This window comes from Oncorhynchus kisutch, linkage group LG3, assembly GCF_002021735.2.
Source record: "Oncorhynchus kisutch isolate 150728-3 linkage group LG3, Okis_V2, whole genome shotgun sequence".
Classification (NCBI taxonomy): domain Eukaryota; kingdom Metazoa; phylum Chordata; class Actinopteri; order Salmoniformes; family Salmonidae; genus Oncorhynchus; species Oncorhynchus kisutch.
Genome location: NC_034176.2, coordinates 24,022,062 through 24,041,813, shown reverse-complemented (window position 1 = coordinate 24,041,813; position 19,752 = coordinate 24,022,062). Strand labels below are relative to the sequence as shown.

General features: G+C 44.1%; 3 protein-coding genes across 5 annotated transcripts; 1 reads left to right on the top strand and 2 right to left on the bottom strand.

Annotated features, from left to right (window-relative positions):
- The first annotated feature begins 1,917 nt into the window (after positions 1 to 1,917).
- On the top strand, positions 1,918 to 19,738 carry LOC109878687 (splicing factor 3A subunit 1-like). 3 transcript variants are annotated; one of them, XM_031819472.1, is made up of 15 exons: positions 1,918 to 2,052; positions 13,094 to 13,203; positions 13,301 to 13,508; positions 13,633 to 13,890; positions 14,255 to 14,329; positions 14,437 to 14,587; positions 16,786 to 16,985; positions 17,153 to 17,267; positions 17,398 to 17,705; positions 17,864 to 18,115; positions 18,223 to 18,430; positions 18,587 to 18,741; positions 18,902 to 19,003; positions 19,139 to 19,210; positions 19,311 to 19,738. In XM_031819472.1, the coding sequence occupies exons 1-15, from the start codon at positions 2,038 to 2,040 to the stop codon at positions 19,410 to 19,412; spliced, it is 2,331 nt and encodes a 776-aa protein (XP_031675332.1). In that variant the 5' UTR covers positions 1,918 to 2,037; the 3' UTR covers positions 19,413 to 19,738. The 3 variants fall into 3 exon arrangements, with proteins under 3 accessions (XP_031675332.1, XP_020326495.1, XP_020326490.1); XM_020470906.2 differs by lacking the exon at positions 1,918 to 2,052 and adding an exon at positions 7,840 to 8,118 and having other exon boundaries at positions 13,639 to 13,890; XM_020470901.2 differs by lacking the exon at positions 1,918 to 2,052 and adding an exon at positions 7,845 to 8,118.
- On the bottom strand, positions 3,835 to 7,564 carry LOC109878705 (coiled-coil domain-containing protein 157). Its single transcript, XM_031819477.1, has 9 exons — positions 7,454 to 7,564; positions 6,358 to 7,105; positions 6,142 to 6,219; positions 5,857 to 6,026; positions 5,512 to 5,688; positions 5,169 to 5,337; positions 4,802 to 4,953; positions 4,505 to 4,602; positions 3,835 to 4,334 (listed from the first exon to the last, which is right to left on the bottom strand). The coding sequence occupies exons 2-9, from the start codon at positions 7,100 to 7,102 to the stop codon at positions 4,079 to 4,081; spliced, it is 1,845 nt and encodes a 614-aa protein (XP_031675337.1). The 5' UTR covers positions 7,103 to 7,105; positions 7,454 to 7,564; the 3' UTR covers positions 3,835 to 4,078.
- LOC116369436 (coiled-coil domain-containing protein 157) lies at positions 7,450 to 7,825 on the bottom strand. The gene has a single exon (XM_031819478.1). It carries the CDS (start codon positions 7,699 to 7,701, stop codon positions 7,450 to 7,452), a length of 252 nt encoding a protein of 83 aa, XP_031675338.1. The 5' UTR covers positions 7,702 to 7,825.
- Positions 19,739 to 19,752: the final 14 nt, after the last annotated feature.

The window sequence follows — 19,752 nt, the reverse complement described above, 5'->3', positions numbered from 1 at the left end:
AAAGTATATATGTAGACAGGTGTGTGAGTTGTAGAAACATCTCAAGGATGATCAATGGAAACAGGATGCACCTGAGCTCAATTTCGAATCTTATTGCAAAGGGTCTGAATACTTATGTAAATAAGGTATATGTTTTTATTTTTTATTATTTGAAAAAAATTCTAAACCTGATTTTGCTTTGTCATTATGGGGTAATGTGTGTAGATTGATGATCATTTATATTCATTTAATCCATTTTAGAATAAGGCTATAACACAACAAAATATGGAAACTACCCAAGTGGTCTGAATACTTTCCGAATACACTGTATGCACCACACATGCTGCAAGACAAATATAGAGTTCCTTCAGAAACTATTCACACCCCTTGATTGTTTTCCGCCTTTTGTTGTGTTATAGCCTTAATGTGTTACATCCTTTAATGTTTTGTCACTATTATTGCTTTACCTTCCAAACTCGATATATCTGTTTCGCTACCCCCTTGTGGATAATTATGCTACGTGCGTTTGGGAGTTGTCAGCAAGTGCACATTTGTGAACCCAACAGTGTTGGAGAAGCTACTCTGAAAATACAGTTCATCAAGCTACCAATAACTTATTCCAGTGTGAAGTAAATCTACACTAAAGCTACCCTTTAGAAAAATATAGTTTACCTAACTAAAGTTTCTTTGAAAAAGTTAACAACATCCAAACTACTTTGATACATTATCATATCTAAATCTAAATCTATCATATCTAATGTCTAAAATGTCATAGACTGCAAATTGCAAGAATAGATCACTCTAGTCACAATACTAACCCAAGGGGAAAAAAGGAAGGTTGTACAGAATAAAACTATTCCAAGACATGTTTGCAACAATCCTGTTTGCAACAAGGCACTAAAGTAATCCTGCAAACCATTTGGCAAAGCAATTCACTTTTCATCCTGAATACAACGTGTTATGTTTGGGTCAAATTCAATACAACACATTACTAATTACCACTCTCCATATTTTCAAGCATAATGCTGACTGCATCATGTTATGAGTATGCTTGTAATCGTTAAGGACTGGGGAGTTCTTCAGGATAAAAGGAAACGGAATGGAGCTAAGCACAGGCAAAATCCTAGATGAAAACCTGGTTCAGTTTGCTTTCCACTAGACACTGAGAAATGAATTTCAGCAGGACAATAACCTAAAACACAAGATCAAATCTACACTGGAGTTGCTTAACAAGGCAGTGAATGTTCTTGAGTGGCCGAGTTACAGTTGTGACTTAAATCTACTTGAAAATCTATGGCATGACCTGAAAATGGTTATTTAGCAAAGATCAACAACCAATTTGACAGAGCTTAAAGGATTTAGAAAATAATAATGGGCAAATGTTCCACAATTCAGGTGCGGACAGCTCTTAGAGACTTACCCATAAAGACTCACAGCCAGTGGCGACCTGTCATTCATGGCATGTGAGGCAGAGCTTTTTTTTAGTTGCCTGTTTTGCATGTGATTTTGGCATTAATACGTGTCACATATCAGCTTGCAAACAATTTAAAAAACAACATTGAGTTAATAAAGCCGAATACAAACATGGTCTCTTTTTTGCTTTCTTGAGTAAGGCAGCTCCAAAATGCAGGTTTCAGCCTAGCTCAGCACTTTCTGTGGTGGTGGGGCAGCCAGGGTTATCTAGTTGCGCCGTGATTGGCTCAGAGTTCTGTTACTCATGGGGAAACTACGTCACCCGAAAATCTACTGGGAGAGCTCGACAAATCAAGCCCCTTGGGCGCTGCCATAGCGTTACATTAGAAGTTCCCATCCAAGAAGGCTCAAGGTCATTGGCCACAGATAAAATGACATCAAATCACCTTATATCTACAGTAACTTTGATTGAACTGATCATGTCAACATCATACTTTCAACTGCATACTTTCATTCTCCATCTGAGGATATGATGGAGCCAAGTGACTTGGTGTATAGAAAGAAGAGGCCCTAGAAGCAAGTCCTGTGGGACACCAGTAGTGAGAAGACGTGGTGCAGACACAGATCCTCTGCACGTCAACTGCTATGAGCAGCCTGCAGGTAGGATGCAATCCAAGAGTGTGCAGAGCCTGAGATGCCCAGCCCTGAGAGGGTGGAGAGGAGGATCAGATGGTTGATAGTGTCGAAGGCAGCAGATAGATCTAGGATGAGAACAGAGGAGAGCCAGCATTGGCAGGGCGGAGAACCTCCGTGACAACGAGAAGAGCAGTCTAGGTTGAGTGACCTGTCTTGAAGACGGGTTTGGGTCAAGAAGGTTGTTCTAAGAAAGATAGCGAGACAGTTGGTCAGTGACAGCACGCTCAAATGTTTTGTAAAAAAGTGATACCGGCTATAGAAGGCTTTATGGTGCTTTCAAGAAAACTGGGATATCAAAAAACAAAAACAAAATCGAATCATGACGTCAGTGATTTTCGGGTTGGAATGTCGGAGCTCCGAGTTTCCGACTTGGAATTCCGAGTTGGATGACCGTTCAAAAATATATCCCAGACGGAGCACGTATTTTTCCCAATCAGAGTTCCCAATCAGGTAAACACACAGAGCCACACCAGGTTGTCACCATGACTTGTCTTTTACCTAGGAGGCCTCTCCCTGTTTTAGATTGACAATTTTAAGATATTTAAAATTATTTTTGCAGGTTGTGCTTGAGCACATTCTTTATTCATGAGTTTAAATAATTTATGGGCTTTAATGGGCTTGTTATGCTCAGTTTATTATTGCTTTACCTTCCAAACCAGATAACTGTTTCACTACCTCCTTGTGGATAATTGTGCTAAGTGCATTTGGGAGAAGTCAGCAAATACAAATGTGTGATTCAAACAGTGTTGGGGAAACTACTCTGAAAATATAGTTTACCAAGCTACCAATTACTTCACAATGGTATAAGTTAATCTACACTAAAGCTATCCTTTAGAAAAATATAGTTTATTTAACTATTTTTTCAAAGTAGCTGAATTATTGTAGTTAATCACATCAGTAATGTTAGTTAGTCATATCAGAGCTGTAGCTCCGCCCACCGGTGAAGTGGAGCAGAGCATGCTGGACGATCTCCAGCTCAGAGATCAGCTCGAGAGTAGTCAAGTGAGAGAAAGTTCCAGCCATCCTTGTCTCTTCCCACCAGTTAGCTTTCAATGTGTTAGCCAAGGCCAGTGTGTGTCCTTGTTGACATACCACACACACACACACACTTTGGTTGAAGCAAGTTGCCAGATCACTAAGTGCCTTAGCCCATCCATACTACATACACTGTGCGGTGCAGTTTCGTGCCTGTGCATCTTCAGCGTTATTTAACCACCTCAACTGGAATCCTACCTGTCTGTCATCTGTGCCCTTACCTTCACACGGTAGCGAACACATAAAGTAAAACCTAACCTAAAGAATATACAGTCCACCAAGTCCTCACTTACAAGTTAACTACATCCAAACTACTTTGTGATAAATTATCATATCTAAATTTGAAATGTCATAGACGACAAATTGCAAGAACAGATCACTCTAGTCAGATGTTAACAGAATTTGTAATTTAGCCAATTAAACACAAACTGTGTTTCAAGTGAGAATTAGGAAGGTCTGATGCCGAAAAAGTAGAAAATGGTCTACTTCACCCATAGTTTATTTTTGCAAAAAGTTGTGGGTAGTTCCAGTAGTTAGCTACACCGCTACATGGGGGAAAAGTTAAATACTACTTAAAACACTACCAAGATTAGAATTTAGTTCAACTACCACCAACCTACTACAAAATGCACTACTCCCCAACACTGGATTCAGTGCAGAAAAATGATTAACACAACAGTTCAAGAAATAAAAAACATGACACCACAGTTGTATTGTGTATGATTGCAAATTCATTTTCAGGTGAATAGTGACTTCAAGCCAGATCAATGTTGACAAAGAACTCTACAGCTTAGCTGTATTGTTTCTCTGCCCAAATCATCTGTGTCTTATCACAGTCTCCTTATGGAGATGCCTGACATACACTTTAAACAACAGCCTCTTTCAGCCCCCGCCTCTTTGAGCATTGTTATGCTCCAAAAATTGTCACCATGAGGTTGATCACCAAGTGCTGGATTCACTTCTTCCTCTGGTGCATGCAAACAGAGCGGGTTCTGGATGCCTGGCGAATCCTTGTGTAGGTTCTGGCTGCACTGGTGTCTGGGGAGAGCCGGAGGGTCTGCTGGTGCACCAGAGATGTAGTGGAGGTGGCAGAGAGTGACGAGGTAGCGGTGGACAAGTGATCCCGAGGCCTCATCTCCATAGGGACGGCCCCTTCATCTGCTCCCTTCTTCCTCACTCCATGTTTCAACAATCCTGCACTGGAGGTCTGACTGGGATGGACAGAATGAGAGAACAGATGAAGAGTCTGTCAGGATGTATTTATGAAAACACTACTAGAATGAATAATCCACCCTACATGCTAAGGTAGGATTCCATTTTTGTTGTCCCTGTATTATCTGCAAACATAAATGGATATGTTCTTTATGTGGTGTTGACTTACAAAGGGCTGTGTTGTACATAGGGGGTGGGTTTTAGCTGGCTCTCGCTGGGTGTGTCAGGCAGAGACTGGGTGAATCCACAGCTGCTGGGGCAGGTAATCTATAGAGATTGCAATGTGTTTAATGTTTACAACTGCCCTTATCATTGTTCAAATCAAATCAGGTGTATTCAATGGATCACAACATGCAGTAGTTCTCCAGCAGCAGTTTTGAAGTATTAGCCCCTTAGCCCCTTTCATCAGTTTCCACGGTCAACACACTTTACACTAAAGGAGTAGAACTGTCCCCTGGACTCCTACCTTGGACTCCACCATGGAGGCCCCTAGTTGGGCTCTATCCCTCAGTTTCACCAGGCTACTGTGCAGGGTGCTATTCTCCTGCTCCAGAACCCTAATCCGAACATAGTTAGCCTGTAACTGTTGCTCCATATCCCCCAACACATCCCCTGTGCCTGAGACAGAGTCAGTCTTAGATTAGAATATGCACAGAGCTGTGACAGGCAGCTTGACATGGTGATAGCATAGTCAACATACTGTAACTGTAACCAGGTCTGTGTGGTAACTATTCAAAACCAAATGTAAGTAACCCCACACTGGCAAACAATACTGAAGTCAACATGGTGGTTCAACACGGAAAACACTGGGTTATTTAGGGAAATTAGCGTACTCTGTGGAGATCCCTGAGGCAGGGGGTTGAGCTCCGGGAACGCCACCAGCAGCCTCTCCCTCTGGGCTAACTCCTGCACCTCTCCTCTCAACTGATTCACACTGTCTTTCAGCTCACTCACGTGACTTTCCAGTCTCTGCTTCTCCTGCTGAAGCTCAGAACACAAGGCCTCAGGGAATGCAGAGGCAAGGCAGTTAGTTATACACAAATGATTGTTCTTTGGAAATGACATAAGGTAATATATATGCTATGCTGAAATATGTATCTGCCCAATGTATGCAAGCAGCACTATAAAATGAACTATATGAAACATTGCATTGCGGGCTGTCAGGTAGTAATATACCTGTTCTTGGGTGAGCTGGGTTTCAAGTTGGTCCTTCTCCTCTGAGATGTGTGTCAGTCGTTCTTGTAGGTCTGTCTGTCGGTCCTCACTCTTCCCCAACTGTTCCTGAAGCTCCTCACACTCCTGGTCCAGAGCATCCACTCGCTCCAGCAGAGACCTCTGCTTGGCCTGCAGTGACTGTGGAAGACACAGAGTGAGACTGTGCAGTAACAACTCACTTAATTAAAAGACACAAATCAGTGTTTTTAGATGAAGTCTTTAAAACATTTACTAGTACTGCCCCAGGTCTGGTTTTCAAGACTGCCCCCATGAGTACCCAACTCCATACATGGTTGTTATACTGACCTCCTGTTGGCGACAAGCATTCTGGTACTTGGATTTCTCCTTGTCAAGTAAGAGCTGAGTAGTGGACAGTTGAGCCTCCAGCACTTGTGTCTTCTCCTCTAATTTACTCCGTGCCTCTTCCTCTACCTGCATGGTCTTCACTTCCTGATGTAGCTCATCTCTCTCACACTCTGACAAAGAAAGGACAATGTTTCGCAGTTTTTCTGTTCACAACAATTAGATAACTTGGGCTCTCTCCTTCTGCTCCTAAAACATCAGACATGGGGTGGGGATGTATGTCCTTACCAAGTTTGTGTAACCTTTCTTTTTGCAAACTAATCCCTGCCTTCAGTTTGGAGTTGCTATCCTCCAGGGACACGGTGCCTAAAAGGGACACATTTATATTGTGAATATGATGAAAGCACCTTTACTCTTGAAATGTTCTATTGTTTTGTCTCCCTTCAAATATATTGCTGTCAGCAAGGTTTCCTCTCTGTCCTCACTTATTGAGTACTACTGTACCTCTCCTTAGCTCCTCATGTTCTTCCTGCAGTCTCCTCTCTGTCTCCTCCCTGGATACCTGGGCCTCCTGCAGTTTTTGCTCCAGCTGTTTTTTGCCGGCTTGGTGTGTTGCCCTTTCACGCTTCAGTTCCTCTTGTGCTCTACCCAGCTGAGCCCTGAACTCCTCCCGTTCCCTTTCCGCTGCCTGAAGGCTGTTTCTGAGAGGCTGCACTGTGGACCGCACCTCCAGCAGATGCTTACCCACCCGGCCCATGTCCCTGCGCTGCTCTATGGACCACTGGGACACATCTCCTGCAGTCAGACGGCCCTGCTCCAGGGTGTCATCCACAGCCACCAGAAGGCGCTGCAGAGAGGAGGGAAGGCCCTCACTCCGACACAGCTCCACAAGAGCATCACCAGTCTCCCTCAAACTGGACTGGACCTGAGCACAGGCATCACAGGGGACAAGGGATGACACTACTGTCTGGCAACTTACATTACGAGTGTCCGTGGATATAAGGGGAAGGCAGGAGGGAATGCTGCTTGCTGTTCTGTGAGTGCGACAGGAGAGGGAGCCATTTAATATTTTCTGTGGAGGACACAATGGAGTGCTTGTTGCTGTTCTTGAGGTACAGTGCTGAGACACTATTGATGGAGACTGTGGACAAATATCACTTTTTGTGTTCAGAAGTGAGGATTCTGAAGAAAAAGTTGTATTTTCCTCACATTTTGGAGTTTTGATCACTTCTTGAATATCTTGCTTCATGCACTGAATAAGAGAGGGAAACAACATGGTCATAAGATATGCATTTAGCTATTGTATGTGAAAAATAAACACCAGGTGTGCTTTAAAACTCACCGCCCTCAGGTTGCCAACCTGGATCAAGTTATTCCAATAGTGTCTGACTACAAGGCCAATTGATACACATGGACCTTTTTGCTGAATGTGTTCTCTCTTCTGTCCTAACTTCAACTGCTCTGCATGGGCATTGAAACTTTGCAGCAGGAGCAGCAATCTAGGGGAAATAAATGGATTACAGTCATGTATAATCATTTCCAACTATTCCCTATAGCCACATCAGATCTTTACAATATGCCATAATGTACAATAACTTACCTGTCAATCACCAACTCCAGCAAAACAATATGTGAATGCTGATTGAATTCCTCTTCCCCATCAACAAAGTCGTATTGTTCCAATAGCGACACCAGGTCCAGATTGCAAGAAAGCTTATCTGGGAACTTCCAGGAGGGGAATCGAACTGGGCCTGTCCGAGAGAAGACATCGAGAACAGCACCTTGAAGATCTATTAAATCTCTCCGGAGACTTTCAACGCAGTCCTGACGTCCTAAGAGATGTGTCATATTGACAAGCCTTAGTATCTTGCACTCTTTCTCTCATGGATTGTCTCGAGGCACTTGTTGTTGTTGTGCCTTCAGGAAGATGATGTGACAGAGAGCAGTGCTGAGTTGGATGTTGTCACTTTATTTCCATAGCGACCTGGTAGTAGAACTGCAAATCCCACAATGCTTAGATGTGTTTCCGGAAGTAAAATACCTCCATTCTGGGCAGGTCAATTGACGAACAACGGTCCTATTTGGAAATAGTTTTGTGCAATTAAATCAGTTTCTAGACAAACGCTATAGTACCACAACAAGTAGTGTAATTGTGAAGAGTACGAACCTCACTTTTTACGTTTTAACAGATAAGCCAAGCAAGGAATTAACGCAGCCATGCCGCCTGGGCCTGTACAAATTGTTCAACTGGAGCCCAACAACAGGGTAAGATCTGGTACATTCAATCTATCTTTATCAAATCAAAGTGTATTGGTCGCATACACAATTTAGCAGATGTTATAGCGGGAACCGCATAATGCTTATGTTACTGCTCCTAACAATGCATTACTAATTGCATCATCAATGTCAATCGAGTACACAAAAATAATACTAAATAAATAAAGATCAAGAAACTTCTGCACTAATCTAGCTACGTTAGCTAATCAACAACCCAAATAGCACTAACAGTAATCCGAATGGAATCAATAAGCATGTACACCGGATGAGTTTACACCATTGTACTAAGAATGGTACTGGTATGAACAGCAGTAGATGAGTTTGACAGGAGACATTCTCCAATCCCAGCAAGCAGTCATTCAACTTGCCATTCACCAGCTTTTCAAGCTTAATAATGTAACGTTCGGTACTTACCAAAGAGTTTTGCTGAGCAACTCCTGCCGTCCCGGCTGGTACTTCCAAAAAGTAAAACATATATATATATATATATATATATATATATATATATATATATATGCTATTTGGGTTGTTATATATATATATCTGTAATAAGTCTAAATAAAAAGTTACATGCAACCGAAAAAATGCCTTGTCTGGAAATAATCTATTGTTTATCTAAAGGATAGTTTTTTAGCAAGTGCGCATGCACCTCTAATGTATCTCCTGCGATATTATAAATGTAATTAAAATACACGAAGGCTTTTATAGAAATATTACAATCACTGTAAAAACACTGTATTGTCTAGTTAATCTACTTACATTAAATATTATTGCATTCTGTGTAGAGCTAGTGAAACAACCGATTGATATGATGTTCATATGCTCAGTAGTGGAAAAAGTACGCAATTGTCATACTTGAGTAAAAGTAAAGGTACCTTAACAGAAAATGACTCAAGTGAAAGTTACCCAGTAAAATACTGCTTGGAGTAAAAGTCTAAAAGTATCTGGTTTTAAATGTACTTAAGTACAGTGGTAGACACAGTTCTCAATTGTCAAACTTCAGTAAAAGTAAATGCTATACATGAAATTCCTTATATTAAGCAAACCAGACGGCACCATTTGCATGTTATTTTTTTATTACAGACAGCGGCAAATCAAATTCTATTTGTCACATACACATGGTTCCACTACAACTACCTTATACACACAAGTGTAAAGGGATAAAGAATATGTACATAAAGATATATGAATGAGTGATGGTACAGAACGGCATAGGCAAGATACAGTAGATGGTATCGAGTACAGTATATACATATGAGATGAGTAATGCAGGGTATGTAAACATTATTAAGTGGCATTGTTTAAAGTGGCTAGTGATACATTTTTTACATACATTTTCCATTATTAAAGTGGCTGGAGTTGAGTCAGTATGTTGTCAGCAGCCACTCAATGTTAGTGGTGTCTGTTTAACAGTCTGATGGCCTTGAGATAGAAGCTGTTTTTCAGTCTCTCGGTCCCTGCTTTGATGCACCTGTACTGACCTCGCCTCTGGATGATAGTGGGGTGAACAGGCAGTGGCTCGGGTGGTTGTTGTCCTTGATGATTTTTATGGCCTTCCTGTGACATCGGGTGGTGTAGGTGTCCTGGAGGGCAGGTAGTTTGCCCCCGGTGATGCGTTGTGCAGACCTCACTACCCTCTGGAGAGCCTTCCGGTTGTGGGCGGAACAGTTGCCATACCGGGCGGTGATACAGCCCGACAGGATGCTCTCGATTGTGCATCTGTAAAAAGTTTGAGTGCTTTTGGTGACAAGCCAAATTTCTTCAGCCTCTTGAGGTTGAAGAGGCGCTGCTGCGCCTTCTTCACCACGCTGTCTGTGTGGGTGGACCAATTCAGTTTGTCCGTGATGTGTACGCCGAGAAACTTAAAACTTTCTACCCTCTCCACTACTGTCCCGTCGATGTGGATAGCGGGGTGCTCCCTCTGCTGTTTCCTGAAGTCCACGATCATCTCCTTTGTTTTGTTGACGTTGAGTGTGAGGTTATTTTCCTGACATCACACTCTGAGGGCCCTCACCTCCTCCCTGTTGGCCGTCTCGTCGTTGTTGGTAATCAAGCCTACCACTGTAGTGTCGTCCGCAAACTTGATGATTGAGTTGGAGGCATGCATGGCCACGCAGTCGTGGGTGAACAGGGAGTACAGAAGAGGGCTCAGAACGCACCCTTGTGGGGCCCCAGTGTTGAGGATCAGTGGGGTGGAGATGTTGTTACCTACCCTCACCACCTGGGGGCGGCCCGTCAGGAAGTCCAGTACCCAGTTGCACAGGGCGGGGTCGAGACCCAGGGCCTCGAGCTTGATGATGAGTTTGGAGGGTACTATGGTGTTAAATGCTGAGCTGTAGTCGATGAACAGCATTCTCACATAGGTCTTCCTCTTGTCCAGATGGGTTAGGGCCGTGTGCAGTGTGGTTGCGAATGCATCGTCTGTGTACCTATTGGGGCGGTAAGCAAATTGGAGTGGGTCTAGTGTGTCAGGTAGGGTGGAGGTGATATGGTCCTTGACTAGTCTCTCAAAGCATTTCATGATGACGGAAGTGAGTGCTACGGGGCGGTAGTCGTTTAGCTCAGTTACCTTTAGCTTTCTTGGGAACAGGAACAATGGTGGCCCTCTTGAAGCATGTGGGAACAGCAGACTGGGATAAGGATTGATTGAATATGTCTGTAAACACACCAGCCAGCTGGTCTGCGCATGCTCTGAGGACGCAGCTGGGGATGCCGTCTGGGCCTGCTGCCTTGCGAGGGTTAACACGTTTAAATGTTTTACTCACGTCGGCTGCAGTGAAGGAGAGCCCGCAGGTTTTGGTAGCGGGCCGTGTCAGTGGCACTGTATTGTCCTCAAAGCGAGCCAAAAAGTTGTTTAGTCTGTCTGGGAGCAAGACATCGTGGTCCGCGACGGGGCTGGTTTTCTTTTTGTAATCCGTGATTGACTGTAGACCCTGCCACACTGCCACATACCTCTTGTGTCTGAGCCGTTGAATTTGCGACTCTACTTTGTCTCTATACTGACGCTTAGCTTGTTTGATTGCCTTGCGGAGGGAATAGCTGCACTGTTTGTATTATGTCATGTTTTACCGGTCACCTTGCCCTGGTTAAAAGCAGTGGTTCGCGCTTTCAGTTTTGCGCGAATGCTGCCATCAATCCACGGTTTCTGGTTTGGGAATGCTTTAATAGTTGCTGTGGGTACGACATCACCAATGCACTTGCTAATGAACTCGCTCACCGAATCAGCTTATTCGTCAATGTTGTTGTTGGACGCAATGCAGAACTTATCCCAATCCATGTGATCGAAGCAATCTTGAAGCGTGGAATCAGATTGTTCGGACCAGCGTTGAACAGACCTGAGAGCGGGAGCTTCCGTTTTAGTCTCTGTCTATAGGCTGGGAGCAACAAAATGGAGTCGTGGTCTGCTTTTCTGAAAGGAGTGCGGGGGAGGGCCTTATATGTGTCGCAGAAGTTAGAATAACAATGATCCAGGGTTTTACCAGCCCTGGTAGCACAATCGATATGCTGATAGAATTTAGGAAGTCTTGTTTTCAGATTAGCCTTGTTAAAATCCCTAGCTACAATGAATGCAGCCTCAGGATATGTGATTTCCAGTTTACATAGAGTCAAATAAAGTTCGTTCAGGGCCATCGATGTGTCTGCTTGGGGGGGAATATATGTGGCTGTGATTATAATCGAAGAGAATTCTCTTGGTAGATAATGCGGTCGACATTTGATTGTGAGGAATTCTAAGTCAGGTGAACAGAAGGACTTGAGTTCCTGTATGTCGTTAGGATCACACCATGTCTCTTTAATCATAAGGCATACCCTCCCGTCCCTCTTCTTACCAGAAAGATGCTTGTTTCTGTCGGCGCAATGTGTGAAGAAACCAGCTGGCTGTACCGACTCCGATAGCGTGTCTTGAGTGAGCCATGTTTCCTTGAAGCAAAGAACGTTACAGTCTCTGATGTTTCTCTGGAATGCTACCCTTGCTCGGATTTCATCAACCTTGTTGTCAAGAGACTGGACATTGGCGAGTAGTATGCTAGGGAATGGTGCACGATGTGCCCGTCTCCGGAGCCTGACCAGAAGACCGCTTCGTTTGCCCCTTTTACGGCAACATTGTTTTGGTTCACCGGCTGGGATCCGATCCATTGTCCTGGGTGGTGGGCAAAACACAGGATCCGCTTCGGGAAAGTCGTATTCGTGGTTGTAATGATGGTGAGTTGACGTTGCTCTTATATTCAGTAGTTCCTCCTGACTATGTAATGAAACCTAAGATTACCTGGGGTACCAATGTAAGAAATAACATTTAAAAAAACAAAATACTACATAGTTTCCTATGAACGTGAAGTGAGGCGGCCATCTCTGTCGGCACACTTCAACAATCAGACATAATTTGCTAACACAGTATTTGTGTTTCGTGAGTCCGCAAGATCAGAAGCAGTAGGGATGACAACGCGTTATATTGACAGGAGCCATAATTCTGTCCTGCTTTAGCATTCAAAATGTAACGAGTACTTTTAGGTGTCAGGGAAAATGTATGGAGTAAAAAGTACATAATTTTCTTTAGGAATGTAGTGGAGTAAAAGTAGAAGTTGTCAAATATAAATGGTAAAGTACAGATACCCAAAAAAACTACTTAAGTAGTACTTAAACTATTTTTACTTAAGTACTTTACACCACTGCATATGCTGTGATAAAATCAATTACCTTTCCTGCTGCTGGATCAGCCGACCTGTGCAAGGCAGCAGAAAGGAAGGGGTGAACCTCTCGCCAAAATCTGTCTAAAATAAGCCTAATGTGTTTTCTATGGTTTGTTGCCCGCCTTTGGGACGATGACTCATGTTTAGATTGGAGACATGATCATCTCATTATATATACATCTCTCTAATAATTCAGGTAGCCTCGGATGCCTCAACATGACAATATTTGTAAAGCCTCACAAGACAGGTAATTTCTGCATTATATATTGTTTCAACAGGCAGATGAGTCAACAGAGGAAACCCCAGCAACGAAACCCATAGTTGGGATCATCTATCCACCTCCTGAGGTCCGAAACATCGTCGACAAGACTGCCAGTTTTGTAGCCAGGTTGGTTTTTCAGTCTCATTCTCAGTCGTGTTTTTATAAAATTGTATGACCTCATATTGCAATGGTCATGCATCCTTTTCCTTCCATTAATTCTCAGGAATGGACCAGAGTTCGAGGCAAGGATCCGTCAGAATGAGATCAACAACCCAAAGTTCAACTTCCTGAACCCCAACGACCCATACCATGCTTACTACCGCCACAAAGTCAATGAATTCAAGGAGGGCAAGGGCCAGGAGCCGTCTGCGGCCGTACCAAAGGTCATGCAGCAGCAGGCCCTGCAGAACTCACAGCAGCTTCCTCAAAAGGTGTGCCTTCCTAGGCATTCGCTGGTTTTTTATCTATCGATTTAGAAATCACTGATTGTCATTACACTGATTACATTGATGCCTAAAAAGAGCTATTCTAAGTTATGGTTTCCTTTACCGGTAGGTGCAGGCCCAGGTGATTCATGAGACAGTGGTGCCAAAGGAGCCTCCACCTGAGTTTGAGTTCATTGCTGACCCTCCTTCAATCTCAGCATTCGACCTGGATGTTGTCAAGCTGACCGCCCAGTTTGTTGCTCGCAACGGGCGCCAGTTCCTCACACAGCTTATGCAGAAAGAACAGCGAAACTACCAGTTTGACTTCCTGCGACCTCAACACAGCCTCTTCAACTACTTCACCAAGCTGGTGGAGCAGTACACTAAGGTACAGCGTCATACCAATTATTCTTGATTGTGGCATATACCTTGTTGAAATATATCATTACATTTTATTTTTATTTTTTTACCTTTATTTAACTAGGCAAGTCAGTTAAGAACAAATTACTAATTTCAATGACGGCCTAGGAACAGTGGGTTAACTGCCTTGTTCAGGGGCAGAACGACAGATTTTTACCTTGTCAGCTCGGGGATTCGATCTTGCACTCTTTCGGATACAAGTCCAACGCTCTAACCACTGGGCTACCTGCCGCCCATCGTATAATAATTTGGCTTGTTTGTAGGATAACATGTCTTCAGCTGGTTGTGTTGTGATGCCCACCTGTGTTTTTCTTGGGTCTTTTCCCACCTAGATTCTGATCCCTCCCAAGGGACTTCTGATAAAGCTGAAAAGAGAGTCTGAGAACCCCAGGGAGGTGCTGGACCAGGTATGTCCTTTAAGCTTTGATGTCGGGTTTGCCCACCATAAGCTCTTGAAATGGCCATAGTCTATAATTCCATGCATTAACAGTTTATCGCCTGGCTTTACCAACAGGTGAGGTACCGTGTTGAATGGGCAAAGTTCCAGGAGCGTGAAAGGAAGAAGGAGGAGGAGGAGCGGGAGAAAGAACGTGTGTCCTACGCCCAGATTGACTGGCATGACTTTGTAGTGGTGGAGACTGTGGACTTTCAGCCTAATGAACAAGGTAGAGAATTTTATTTTATTTATTTTTGATTTCACCTTTATTTAACCAGGTAGGCTAGTTGAGAACAAGTTCTCATTTGCAACTGCGACCTGGCCAAGATAAAGCATAGAAGTGTGAACAGACAACACAGAGTTACACATGGAGTAAACAATTAACAAGTCAATAACACAGTAGAAAAAAAAGAGAGTCTATATACATTGTGTGCAAAAGGCATGAGGAGGTAGGCGAATAATTACAATTTTGCAGATTAACACTGGAGTGATAAATGATCAGATGGTCATGTACAGGTAGAGATATTGGTGTGCAAAAGAGCAGAAAAGTAAATAAATAAAAACAGTATGGGGATGAGGTAGGTAAAAATGGGTGGGCTATTTACCGATAGACTATGTACAGCTGCAGCGATCGGTTAGCTGCTCAGATTTCAAATGTTTGAAGTTGGTGAGGGAGATAAAAGTCTCCAACTTCAGCGATTTTTGCAATTCGTACCAGTCACAGGCAGCAGAGAACTGGAATGAAAGGCGGCCAAATGAGGTGTTGGCTTTAGGGATGATCAGTGAGATACACCTGCTGGAGCGCGTGCTGCGGGTGGGTGTTGCCATCGTGACCAGTGAACTGAGATCAAATCAAATTTATTTATATAGCCCTTCGTACATCAGCTGATATCTCAAAGTGCTGTACAGAAACCCAGCCTAAAACCCCAAACAGCAAGCAATGCAGGTGTAGAAGCACGGTGGCTAGGAAAAACTCCCTAGAAAGGCCAAAACCTAGGAAGAAACCTAGAGAGGAACCAGGCTATGTGGGGTGGCCAGTCCTCTTCTGGCTGTGCCGGGTGGAGATTAAAACAGAACATGGCCAAGATGTTCAAATGTTCATAAATGATCAGCATGTTCGAATAATAAGAAGGCAGAACAGTTGAAACTGGAGCAGCAGCACGGCCAGGTGGACTGGGGACAGCAAGGAGTCATCATGTCAGGTAATCCTGGGGCATGGTCCTAGGGTTCAGGTCCTCCGAGAGAGAGAAGGAGAGAATTAGAGAACGCACACTTAGATTCACATAGGACACCGAATAGGACAGGAGAAGTACTCCAGATATAACAAACTGACCCTAGCCCCCTGACACATAAACTATTGGCAGCATAAATACTGGAGGCTGAGACAGGAGGGGTCAGGAGACACTGTGGACCCATCCGAGGACACCCCCGGACAGGGCCAAACAGGAAGGATATAACCCCACCCACTTTGCCAAAGCACAGCCCCCACACCACTAGAGATAAGGCGGAGCTTTACCTAGCATGGACTTGTAGATGACCTGGAGCCAGTGGGTCTGGCGATGAATATGTAGCGAGGGCCAGCCGACTAGAGCATACAGGTCGCAGTGGTGGGTGGTATAAGGTGCTTTAGTGACAAAACGGATGGCACTGTGATAAACTGCATCCAGTTTGCTGAGTAGAGTGTTGGAAGCTATTTTGTAGATGACATCGCCGAAGTAGAGGATCGGTAGGATAGTCAGTTTTACTAGGGTAAGTTTGGCAGCGTGAGTGAAGGAGGCTTTGTTGCGGAATAGAAAGCCGACTCTAGATTTGATTTTCGATTGGAGATGTTTGATATGAGTCTGGAAGGAGAGTTTACAGTCTAGCCAGACACCTAGGTACTTATAGATGTCCACATATTCAAGGTCGGAACCATCCAGGGTGGTGATGCTAGTCAGGCGTGCGGGTGCAGGCAGCGAACGGTTGAAAAGCATGCATTTGGTTTTACTAGCATTTAAGAGCAGTTGGAGGCCACGGAAGGAGTGTTGTATGGCATTGAAGCTCGTTTGGAGGTTAGATAGCACAGTGTCCAAGGACGGGCCGGAAGTATATAGAATGGTGTCGTCTGCGTAGAGGTGGATCAGGGAATCGTCCGCAGCAAGAACAACATCATTGATATATACAGAGAAAAGAGTCGGCCCGAGAATTGAACCCTGTGGCACCCCCATAGAGACTGCCAGAGGACCGGACAGCATGCCCTCCGATTTGACACACTGAACTCTGTCTGCAAAGTAGTTGGTGAACCAGGCACGGCAGTCATCAGAAATGAACTGTCAGCCAGACAAATTAATATGAATAGATAGTTCATTTTCGGTTCCTGAGAGATTGTTTTCCACCGCCTGTGTCACTGGTTTTGTAATGATGGTGTTATGACTTGTGTTCCAACAGGTCACTTCCCCCCACCCACCACACCTGAGGAGCTGGGAGCTCGCATCCTGACCCAGGAGCGTTATGACAAGTTTGGAGAGAGTGAGGAGGTGGAGATGGAGGTTGAAAGTGAGGATGAGGAGGACGATGAGCGGGAGGAGCGGGATGATGGGCGTCCCACACAGCCTGATCAGGACACACAGCTACAAGACATGGATGAGGTTAGTAGACAGACCTGTTTCAGTATACACACACAACAGTAGGATGTCACTAACTTATTAGCTTATTACTCCAGAGTTACTGATTGAACATGAATGTAATATTACTATTATTCGGAAATAGTGTAATCAATGTAGAGTCACATGAGTCTTTGATGCCTTCTGCCCAGGGTTCTGATGACGAGGAAGATGGCAAGGCACCATTGCCCCCAGACAACCCCATGCCACCCCCACTGCCCCCTACTCCAGACCAGGTCATTATCCGCAAGGACTATGACCCCAAAGGTGAGAGAGATTCCATCATCAGGACCTAAACACCCCTTATGCTAGATGTTTTAATATCATGTATGACAATAAAGGTCAGGAAAATACATGCATGTTCTTCATTTGCCCTTACATTTGTCTTGCCCTGTAGCCTCCAAGCCACAGCCTCCAGCCAAGACTCTGGATGAGTTCCTCATCTCTCCCATCACGGGTGAGAGGATCCAAGCCAGTAAGATGCAGGAGCACATGCGCATTGGGCTACTGGATCCCCGCTGGCTGGAGCAGAGGGACCGGGGCATCAGAGAGAGGCAAATCGAGGACGAGGTTTACGCCCCTGGCATGGACATTGAGAGCAGCCTGAAACAGTTGGCTGAGAGGCGTACTGATATCTTTGGCGTGGAGGAGACAGCCATCGGTAAGAAGATTGGAGAAGAGGAGATCCAGAAGCCTGAGGAGAAGGTGAGTGCAAGTGGAGAGGGAATAGCCATTTGTTTTCTTTTTGTGTAAAATAAATGTCTAAGAGGAATCGATTACTGGTCATGAGGTTATAATCTCTAACTTAATTTCGTTGTCATTATGTGGTCAGAGTTTTTACTTAACGCACCTTCCTTCCTTAGGTGACCTGGGATGGGCACTCTGGCAGCATGGCGCGTACTCAGCAAGCAGCACAGGCCAACATCACCCTACAGGAGCAAATTGAGGCCATTCACAAGGCCAAGGGACTGGTGCAGGAGGATGAAAGCAAAGAGAAGATTGGACCGAGCAAGCCTGAGCTTTACCATCATCATCAATCACCCCTCATCTCCTCTGCCCCCCTTCTGCCCAAACCCAGCCCTCCAATGAACACGATGGCTCGCGCCCCTCCTTCTGCAAGTTGCTTTCTTGTTCAATAGAATTGTTAAAGCATTTATTTGATGTAACATTAATTTGTCAATATATAAGGTTGACTGTCTATTCTTCCTTGTGAATCATGCAGATGCTGCCCCCTGTACGCACCACTCTCCTGTCAGCTGTGCCTGTGATTCCACGGCCCCCCATGGCCCCTGTGCAGATGCGCCTGGCCCCAGGGCAGGTTCTAACACCCATGCCTCCCATGATGCATGCTCCCCGCATCAACGTGGTACCCATGCCCCAACCACCTCACATGATGGCCCCCAGACCACCCCCCATGGTGGTACCAACTTGTAAGAGATCCATTGCTATACTATTCCCACAGTGTTAAATACTTTGAAATCCAATGAATGACTTCAGAAATATGCAGTGCAACAAATTACTTTATTTACTATTTTTAAGCATGTTATTGATAGATTGACTGATTTAAAATCTTCTTTCCTGTCCAGCATTTGTCCCTGCCCCTCCTGTCCCGCAGCCCCCCCGCCCTGACCCTCAGCCACCTTCCCACCCACCCCCACGCCATGATGATGAGCCTGTCACCAAGAAGATGAAGACAGAGGACAACCTTATACCAGAGGAGGATTTCCTCCGCATATACAAGGTTTGTTGGCCTATTAAATATCATGGACTAATGGCAAAATGCGGTAGTGTGAATGATCCACGGCTGTATTTTCATATGCCATGTTGGTCATCCTATGCTTGCTGTTGGTAGTTCTGTATATTGACATGTAAAGGTTATTCTACTGTATATTATTTTATAGGGTTCAGTGTCGGTCAAAGTACAAGTTCCCAACATGCAGGACAAGACGGAATGGAAGCTAAGTGGACAAGCGCTCAACTTCACTGTCCCACTCACAGATCAGGTATGTTAGTAGTTCACCTACCATTCCACTCTCCCTTTTACCAATACAGTATATATTCTCATGAGTGCACGTCCATGAAGTCAAATTTTCTGGAATATTTCACATTTCTGAACTTCCCATTCTATCTCACCACAGGTATCTGTTATTAAAGTCAAAATCCATGAAGCCACTGGCATGCCAGCTGGAAAACAAAAGCTACAGTATGAGGTAAGCATTGTTGTTTCCATTTCAATAATTGTATGTGTAAATATAAACTGACATGACTGGTTATCATTGGAGTCATTTACATCTATCACTTCTATTACAGGGAATTTTCATCAAAGATTCCAACTCGCTGGCCTACTACAACATGAACAACGGTTCAGTCATACACCTGGCACTGAAGGAGAGAGGTGGAAGAAAGAAGTGAACATCCCCTCAACAGGTTTCTCTGCCATACACAGCCAGTTTGCGACATTTTGTCATTTACCGAAAAATTGGGGTAAATGAGCAACTTTATCAGAGCAGCTCTTTCAAATTATTTATGTCCTTTGTTGGTCATACCAATTGTAAAGAATGCTTGAGGCGTAGTCTATAAATGACCTATAATTAGTTTTGGTTTCGTATTTTAAGCGTTGATTATTTTCTAAATGTTAATTGTATTGTTTAAGGGGATTGTATGCATGCAGGTGGTTTCTGTCCAGATTTTCCAGCCCATGTCAGTCCATCAAATAAAGTAATAAAATGTTACCATTATGTCATTTGAGTGG